Source organism: Littorina saxatilis, linkage group LG10, assembly GCF_037325665.1.
Source record: "Littorina saxatilis isolate snail1 linkage group LG10, US_GU_Lsax_2.0, whole genome shotgun sequence".
Classification (NCBI taxonomy): domain Eukaryota; kingdom Metazoa; phylum Mollusca; class Gastropoda; order Littorinimorpha; family Littorinidae; genus Littorina; species Littorina saxatilis.
Window position 1 is genome coordinate 33892689 of NC_090254.1, and position 10000 is coordinate 33902688.

The 10000-nt window shown below is 43.5% G+C and overlaps 1 protein-coding gene across 3 annotated transcripts in view; it reads left to right on the forward strand.

Annotated features, from left to right (window-relative positions):
• Positions 1-10000, forward strand: part of LOC138978643 (uncharacterized) — a 60211-nt gene that overhangs the window by 40010 nt on the left and 10201 nt on the right. For 2 of the 3 annotated variants that reach the window (XM_070351410.1, XM_070351411.1), the window contains one exon: positions 9875-10000. In XM_070351410.1, coding sequence (XP_070207511.1) covers positions 9875-10000 — 126 coding nt within the window. Of the gene's footprint in view, positions 1-4310; positions 4519-9874 lie in introns of those variants that run through there. The other variant, XM_070351412.1, reaches the window with a different exon arrangement.

Consider the following 10000-nt stretch of genomic DNA (forward strand, 5'->3'; position numbering starts at 1 on the left):
GCAGTCCCTCTCATGAACGGACACCCTTGGGCCAGTGCAAACCTGTCCGTACATTGCAAGTGGCCGGTCACGGGAGAGCCCCCCCCCCCCCCCCCCCCCCATCACACACACTCTGGCACACTGACGGACTGAGTGAGTCTTTGCTACTGGTGAACGAGCTCTGACTTGTCCTAAAACAATAAGGTCAAACTACTACAACTTATAATTGAAAGGAAAAAAATGTCCTGTAAAAATGACGTTAAATCAACGGTGTCAGAAAAAGAGAGATACAAGAAATCCTCAAATTCCTGAGGATACAGGCACCCCATGAAAGCAGCCACGAACATACTCACAGAGACACACAATGTGGTAATTTCTTTTTTGTGTGTGTGGCTTTATTGAATACTTCAGGCAGTGACTTTTCCCTGTCCAGTTTTCTCTTTCGTCTCTCTTACCCCTCGCTTACCCACCCACTAGGTGCTCTCCGTAAAGAGTGAGCATTTTTCAAAGAATTTATTTTTGCGTGGCCAGCCGGATTGTCTAGTACCACAATCGGACGCCTCGTTTTGGCGCTAGAACTAACTTTTACTGAAAATCTAAATAAAAAATTGACAGCTTGTAACACAGACATTATTAAATCATCAAAGATTTCTTTTTTTCATCAAGACAAGATCAGTACAACTCGAAGTTTTTAAAGTTTTAAAAAAGGGAGCCCGGAAGCAGGTCACGCAAGGTCGTGTTTCCCGAAGCAGACGCATTTTCTGCAGTATCGCTTGCGTCTTTGAGGCCAACCGCCGCCGATAAGTTCGTGTGACTCGCTGTCGTTTGTTGCATTTTAGATTCAGAGGTACACAATTACGTGCTATTACCGTGCTATACAGCGAGTCTCATTGAAATCACAAACTGACGACGAAATTGTGAAAAAAAGGAAAGTGTGTGACACGGGTTTACGATGGCTCAGGGGTAAAATAAACCACGTTGTTTCTTCTTAGGCACTAGCGACCTCTTGCCAGTATAGTTTTTCCGAAGAATAAAATGTGTGCACAGCATGTCACTGTTTGAACCAGCTGACAATAGCCTGATGAATAGGTAAAGACTGGCATAGAATGGAATATAGTGATTCAGACTGATAACATGTAGTGTTTTATTAAACCTTCGTAGCCGATTTGTATAGCTATGCACTGATCTGCAGCGTGTCGACTTGTGAGACAAGGAACGCATTATTTGGCGACTGCGAGACGCATTCGCTGCGCATAATTTTGCTGGCTGGGGAACGCAGTAAAAAAGGCAATGGGTGGCAAGGTGCAGGGTGTGTCTTATGCAAGACAAGACATTTATTATACAATACAATGCAAGACAAGACAAGATAAGACAATTTATAATGAAATATGATAAAAAATACGATACAATCAATACAATACAATACAATACAATACATTTATTGTCTGCTTGTGGGTACAAACAATATTTTAGTGTTCACACTCAGACAACTCAGTTTCTTGAAATACAGAGCATTTGAATCGTTTTAAAACGTAATTTATATATATATGTATATGTATATATATATACTCCACACAAAAATCGTTTAGATTGAAGCTCTATAGATCGTGGTAGTGTGAGGGCGCAGCATTGGAATTTCCGGGCCTGAAGTGACTGAGTCTCACCGCAGTGTCAACACTTCTCCCCCCCCCCCCCCCCAACCTCCTTCCCCTTACCTCATTCACTATAGTCAGTGACCCTGTGTACACACAGCAAACTTCAACTCCACAGGCGTTTTATATCTGTAGTGATCAGATTTTTAAACATAATATTATTACAGTATTCACTCGTCTTAACTCACTCGGGTCACCTGGGCTTACAGTGAAACCCTCCTTTTAAGACTCCCTCCCTTTTAAGACTCCCTCCTTTTTAAGACCTGATTTTCAGGCTCAGATCTTTGGAGGTCTTAAAATGTGAGAAAATTGTGACTCCAGATTCAATCAGTGTTACGAGGAAGCTCACGTCACGGGTCTAACTCGGAATATTGGCTGCTCTTGATATAAAAGACGCTGGCGCTGGACCCGAGTACTCTTCAGACTGGCTCGCTCCCCCAGTATCAAAGTTTTTGTCTTGTGCACGTGGATTTAAAAAATTTTTTAAAAAAATAAAAATTATTTTACACAATTAAAAAAATTATTAGAGTAAAATAAAACATTAAAACGTTCATAATAAACAAAAGTAAACAAGAATTACAAAAAAAATTAAAAAAATTAAAAAATAGACCGCCCATGCCGGGAATCGAACTCGGATCACTTTGGCACAGTATGAAAGTTTTTGTCTTGTGCACGTGAATTAAAAAAAAATTATTTATTTATTTTACACAATTAAAAAAATTATTAGAGTAAAATAAAACATTAAAACGTTCATAATAAACAATAGTAAACAAGAATTAAAAAAAAAAAAAATAGACCGCCCATGCCGGGAATCGAACCCGGATCCCTTTGGCCACCAAGCCACCACCTTGAATCACTGACACAGTGTCTGTCGCTCTCTCTCGTGCTCTCTGTCTCTCTTTCAGTCTCACCGAGACCAAACCTGCACTGTAGTTTCTTTGCCGAGACCAAATTAATCCCCACCCGCTGGCTGGCTTGCAAATCGTCTCGCATGCGATACGCATGCTTTTCATGACGCACGCGTTCGGCTGTTCTATCAGCTCAATGGCTGGCTGTCGCTCCGATTGAATTCGTCCAACCGTCAAGAACTTTTGTGTTTTTTGGGGCATTTAGGTCCCAGGTAACATTATGAAGTTTTAATACGATCAATCGGACCTATTATCAAGTTAGTGTATCAACTTTTGAAAGAACTGCGCCCAGTAGTTTCCCAGCAATAAGCTGTTAAGACGAGACAGACAGACAGACAGACAGACACACACACACACACAGACACACAATTAAAGTCTGCTGGACCCTCCTACTGCGTACTCGGGGAAAATCGTGTTCTATTGCGAACCAGATATTGACCAGATTTAAAAACATGTTTCAGGTGCCTGTGTGAGTCATATTTGTCACTGCACCTCCGCGATTTCGTTTCAGGTAGGGGGGGTCATACCGTATACCTTCTGATAAATTCATGCTGGTGGGCGAAGGCAGTATTATTAAGACGATTGTGACTTATGTTTAGATTTGTGATACACGTTTCCACATTGTCTGTGTCTCAGTTTACGCGTGGGTTTTGTTTGAAGTTATGCGATGTAATGATAGCGGACTGTGTGTCTGAGTGATTGTATTTTGAAACTAACGCAGTGTGTGTGTGTGTGTGTGTGTGTGGTCAGTGTGTGGTGTGTGTGTGTGTGTGTGAGAGAGAGAGAGAGAGAGGAGAGAGAGAGAGAGAGAGAGGGGAGAGAGAGGGAGAGAGAGAGAGAGAGAGAGAGAGAGAGAGAGAGAGAGAGAGAGAGAGAGAGAGAGAGAGAGAGAGAGAGAGAGAGAGAGAGAGAGAACATTTCCGAATCAGAGCGCGTTCAGTGGTTGGTATGGTATTCCATGACAAATTAGATACATGTTGGAACGTAGGTAATTGTTCTTAGAGTGGGCAAGATTACCCTTTGGAATGTAGAAATTATATGAAATGATGACAGAGTAATTGTTTCAAATCTCTCTCTCCACTCCGTCTCTCTCTCTCTCTCTCTCTCTCTCTCTGTCTCTCTCTGTCTCTGTCTCTCTTTGTCTCTGTCTCTGTCTCTCTCTCTCCAGTCAATCTCTCTCTTTCTCTAGTCTCTCTCTCAGTCGCGCGCACACACACACACACACACACACTCACACTCACACACAAATGACGATGCCACACCGGAAGACAAAAACAACAAGAAATTCCTCCGAGGTAGGAAAAACACCCCCGTCCTTAGCATTCTCACTGCCACCAACTGAGCAGGCACTGCTAACAAGTGTGGTTATTTCCCTTTGACCATTAATATGTCCCTCTATAAGTCCTTGTAGAATCTTAATCCACCAATAACTCCCTAACCGTGTGTTTGACTGGTCCCAATTTTTGTAAGGACCGTCTCAGGAATGTATAGAACCTGTTTGACCAAGTTTGGTGACGATCGGTCCGTTCATTCTTGAGATCTATATGCCAACACAAACAAACAAACAAACAAACACATCGAGCGAAACCTATACACACCCCTATACCGGGGGTGTAAACACACCCCTATACCGGGGGTGTAAAAACAAAATCCTCTGTCATCCCAGCCGCTGTAGCGGAACTGAAAGCGTGGTACGTGACTCGTTCAATGTTCTCAGTTAAAGTGAAGGAATGCGGTAGCTAAAGTTAACAGACGAGGGTGAAGTTTTTAAAGCCGTATTGTAAATGGCGCGACTGTCACCCAGGGATGGTTCACGCATGGTAATTTCGCATTTTCAACGCTCAGTCTTATTACGAGTACATCTGTTCTCTGCCGGCTGGGGTCTACCTGTGTTACGCCTGATTTCCCGGCTCTCACCTGTAAATATCCCTACCACAACCACTACCATCGTTTGAGCCATGGAGCCAACATGTTACACGGTAAGCAGCAATATGGAAACATAGTGGACAGATTTTGCATTGCTGTAGATGTATATGGTTGTGACAAGAACTGGTGACAATTCTTTTCCGTGTTCATTGTATGAGAGCCTTCTTGTACGTAGAATTTGACCAGCTTTCAGTGATTTTATCCGGCATCAGCTCAATGTACAGAGTGTGTGTTAGGTCTGTGTCAGCGTTCATTGGAAAGACACTTACTTTGATTGTTTATGCTTGCAGTGTGAGGGAACGCCGTGGGTATAGAAAAGTGCTGATCAACAGATCTGTTCGAATCGTTTTTAGTGAACGTTCATATTGCGCGTGCTCGTAAAGCTTGTTTATGTAGGGCAAGGGAGCTCTTAGTATATATATATATGGCATATGTCGTGGAATTTCACCTGATTCCTGTCTGATTTTGGGATAAGTTACCTGTGGTAAAAAAACATGGGTCATGCTTCTATGACAAGAGGGGAGGGATAGTCGGTTTGCGATTTCGTCTGTAAGTGTGTCATGTGTATCGTGTGTGTGTGTGTGTGTGTGTGTGTGTGTGTGTATTATCGTGTGTATTTGTGTGTGCGTGCTCGTATGTGTTTGCATGTGGGTGCGTGTGTGTGTGTGTGTACGGAAAAGGGTACAGTATATCATAAGAAAAAGTACTTAAAAGACATTTTGGGGAGTGGCTCTAATTGTGTACCATGTGTGTAATAGTTGAGTTGAGTATGTGTTACCTTACCGTTTGGGTTCATGGTTTTATCGGCCAGTTTCCGGGTAAAAATGGTATGTGGAGACTGAAATTCATTGTGTTGGCCATGGCTGGCAGTTGAATGCAAGATTATTTTGACTCTCTCGTTCAGTGTTTATGCTAGCCTGTGGTTGTTGCCAGTAGGAGAAGCCCGCTCAACATTTATTATGATTTTATTAGCAAGGGTTTACGAATAGAGAGCTATACTTCTTGTGCCAACGGCAATGTGGAGTGGGCAAATAAACGGGGTTGTGCCTCTATGGCTTCTGCTCGTGGAGCTGGAACTAACCTAGAAACACAACCTGTTTTGATTGCTCTTGTTTTAGTAGACAAGTTTCGGGTATGTGGAAACCTGTTTGGTAAATTCATTGGAGAAAGCTTGCCTTTGATCACATGGCATGAATCAGAGTTTTGGTCTTGTCAAGGAGTATAGACAAAAAAAAGTAACGGGACACGAATTTGTGTAAAGAGCCGTGGACCTGTAAGTGTTGGTCAGGAGGTTGCTTGATTGATCTTGCTAGTGCAATGGGGAGTTTTCTTAACGAAGCTTGTCAGGGTTAATTGTTGGTTATAATCGTAAAACTGGTTGGTGTGGACCCGGCTGCATGGTTGTGCTCGAATTTAGTTCAGCGAATGGGATTTTATAGACGTCTGACAATCACTGGTAACAACGAAGCTCATCATCCGTTCGTCTGACTGAGAATGGTTTACGTTCAGTGATTTTTACTGCATGATAGAGGCGACTATACACAGAAACACCGGGTAAACAGAATACGTCGATCCGTCCTGTCTTGCTAGCAATCACTGCAGGAATTTGATTACTTTGTCCTTGAAGAAAATGTCACAGGTAAATAACGGGCCATCGTGAAGTAGCTTGAACCTAGGAGATTGGGGACACTCAAACATGGAGGTTTGGTGTGTACATTAGAGTCCCCCACTTATTTGTGCTTGGGTAGAGAGCCATTGCTCACATTGCCCAGGGGCCAACTTATTTTGGACTAACTTTCTTTGAAGACAGTGTCACGGACTTCAAAGCCTGTTGTCTGACTCAGTGGCTACCTCTAACTGAACCAACGACCGGGTCTACTTGTTGTTGTTGTTGGTGGGGTTTGAAAATGTAACATTTGAAGTGAAACAACACAGACATGGCGCAATGCAATGATCATTAGGGCACGAACTCAAGCTTACGCCCTGACATGGACAATAGCAAATGCACACAGTCCGAACAGAGACTGTAGAGTACACAGTCTGTATACTCTATAGTCTCTGGTCCGAATGAAGACAGATGTAAGTCACTGTTGTTGTTTCTGCTGTTATTATTGTTGTTGTTGCTTGTCTTCCACTTCAACCTTTATTCGTCCTTCCTTGCTTTTTTCCTTCATTCCTTCCTTCTGCAATGCTGTGATCCCTTTGACTACACGCGGAAGACGGCGTGGGTCCGTGTAGACCCATGACTCTCAAAGAAGCAAAAACGTGCATACCCCTTCACCGACGGTGTGGGTCCACTTGGACCCATGACTCTCAAAGAAGCAAAACTTATGTTTACCCCTTCGTAGACGGTGTGGGTCCGCTTGGACCTACAACCTTTTTTACAGTGACACTTACCGGAATTTACCTGTTGCTTTTGTTGTTGTTGGTTTTTTGGACCTAGTTTAATGTAATTTTTAAAAAAGAAAGTAGTTTGGGTGCCTGAAGCATTTTTTAAATTGAATAGAAAAATTCCAAACAGTTAATGAGATTTAAAGACCCTTCGGGGTCCATATGGACCCACAACGTCCGGCGAAGGTTAAGCGATGAAGGTAGGGGGGGGGGGGGGGGGGTATGGGAGAAAAGGAGAGGGTGGTGACATTGACACGTGACGATGATGTATGCATGTGCATAACAAATAGTGCAGAGGCCCAGTGATGAACGGTACTACCGAGTGTCTGCATGTGTGCGGTACAGCCGGGCTCAGCACACACACTAACACACACACACTAACAGTAACACACACACACACACACACACACACACACACACACACACACTATCTCTCTCTCTGCCCCCTCCTCTCTCTCTTTTTCTTTCTCTCTTAAACACACACTAACACATTACACCCACACACCCGCACACACTAATACACTACACACACACACCATGTTACACATTCACACACACACACGCACACACATACTGTCACACACATGCACACACACTCTCTCTCTCTCTCGCCCGCCCGCCCGCCCGCCTCCCTCCACCAAATGACAAGGTGTTATCCAAGATGTTATTAATGTAATCCGTCATGATGTCAGTCAAGCTTGGATGTTGCCAAACGTGTTCAACGAAACCCGGCCGCCAAAGATTGCATAATTCGAACTTCACCACTACACTGATTCACCTCCGCCATACCAGAGACATACATACTATCTATGTCTCTGGCCATACTAAGGCAGGCTTGACCTGACTGCCAGTGGTGATGATGGTAAACGTTGTATAGTGGAACCCACCCGTTGTAAGACCCGTAAAATCTGACAAAATTAGGTCTTAACAAGTCGCGTAAGGCGAAACATGATTACTACATTTAGTCAAGCTGTGGAACTCACAGAATGAAACTGAACGCCGCATTGCATTTTTTCACAATGACCGTAGTCCGCCGCTCGTGCTAAAGGCAGTGAAATTAACGAGCCTGTTTAGTGCGGTAGTGGTTGCGCTGTGCTGCATAGCACGCTTTTCTGTACCTCTCTTTGTTTTAACTTTCTGAGCGTGTTTTTAATTCAAACATATCATATCTATATGTTTTTGGAATCAGGAACCGACAAGGAATAAGATGAAATTGTTTATAAATCGATTTCGGAATTTTTTTTTTAATCATAATTTTTATATTTTTTAATTTTCAGAGCTTGTTTTTAATCCGAATATAACATATTTATATGTTTTTGGAATCAGAAAATGATGAAGAATAAGATAAACGTAATTTTGGATCATTTAAAAAAAAATTATATTAATTACAATTTTCAGATTTTTAATGACCAAAGTCACAAATTAATTTGTAAGCCTCCAAGCTGAAATGCAATACCAAAGTCCGGCCTTCGTCGAAGATTGCTTGGCCAAAATTTCAATCAATTTGATTGAAAAATGAGGGTGTGACAGTGCCGCCTCAACTTTTACAAAAAGCCGGATATGACGTCATCAAATACATTTATCGAAAAAATGAAAAAAATTTCTGGGGATATCATACCCAGGAACTCTCATGAAAAATGTCATAAAGATCGGTCCAGTAGTTTACTCTGTATCGCTCTACACACACACACGCACACACAGACAGACAGACACACACACACACACAGATACACCACGACCCTCGTCTCGATTCCCCCCTCTATGTTAAAACATTTAGTCAAAACTTGACTAAATGTAAAAAGGAGGGAGTCTTAAAATGGGGGGTAAATTTACAGAGGTTATGAATTGAAAGTCAACGAAAACAAGGTCTTGAAAAGTGGAACTTCCTTTTTACAACCTTCAAAATTCTAAGACAATCAGGTCTTGACAAATGGGCTAAATTTACAGAGGTTATGAATTGAAAGTCTGGGCGGGGATGTAGCTCAGTCGGTAGCGCGCTGGATTTGTATCCAATTGGCCGCTGTCAGCGTGAGTTCGTCCCCACGTTCGGCGAGAGATTTATTTCTCAGAGTCAACTTTGTGTGCAGACTCTCCTCGGTGTCCGAACACCCCCCCGTGTGTACACGCCAGCACAAGACCAAGTGCGCACGAAAAAGATCCTGTAATCCATGTCAGAGTTCGGTGGGTTATAGAAACACGAAAATACCCAGCATGCTTCCTCCGAAAACGGCGTATGGCTGCCTAAATGGCGGGGTAAAAAACGGTCATACACGTAAAATTCCACTCGTGCAAAAAACACGAGTGTACGTGGGAGTTTCAGCCCACGAACGCAGAAGAAGAAGAAGAAAATAGAAAATGTGAAAAAACAAGGTCTTAAAAGGGAGGAAGTCTTAAAATACGGGGGTCTGAAAAGTGGGTACGTTTCACTGTATAACGAACGACCTCACGGTGAAACCCAGGGCTGGACCTATGGTGTGAGAGGGAGGTTTCCAAAATGATGCAGGGTTACAGAGGCTGGCCAGGCGGGGGATTTGGAGGGTGTACCTTCCCCCCCCCCCCCCCCCCCGCCGCCAGATGCTGTTGAAATTTAGCAGTTGAAATGGGTATTTTGAGTCTCTCATTGAGAGAAAAGGTACATTAAGATTAGGGGTAGGGGGCCTTCTGAAACCCACAGGACCCCCCCCCCCCCCTCCAGATCAAGCCCTGAAACCATTGGAGACATTCCCGGGTTACCCCGATTTTAGATGATGTGGTTAAAAAAAACCACAACTAGCCACCGCAAAGGAGGGAAGGCTGTTGTGCTCGAGGTTCCAGACGTCAACTTCGGTCAAGGCACCTTAGCTAGAGGTTGCAGACGTCAACTTCGGTCAAGGCACCTTAGCTAGAGGTTGGTGTCAAGTTGGGCCATGGAGTTGTCCATAGAGTTGTCCATAGACTGACGGACCTGGATGGGTCGTTGTGAGTGAGTTAGTAGTTGCTATGTCAGTAGTGGTCATCTGTTTCTGTTTCTGTTTGCAGTCATGGAGTTTGGGGAGGAGGGGGCAGAGGATGAACAGAACAACAACGAGAGGAAACTGATCCGTCGCCCCCCACCCACAGACAGTGATAAGTGGAGCGCTCTGCCCAGGGTCCCGAAACACGCAG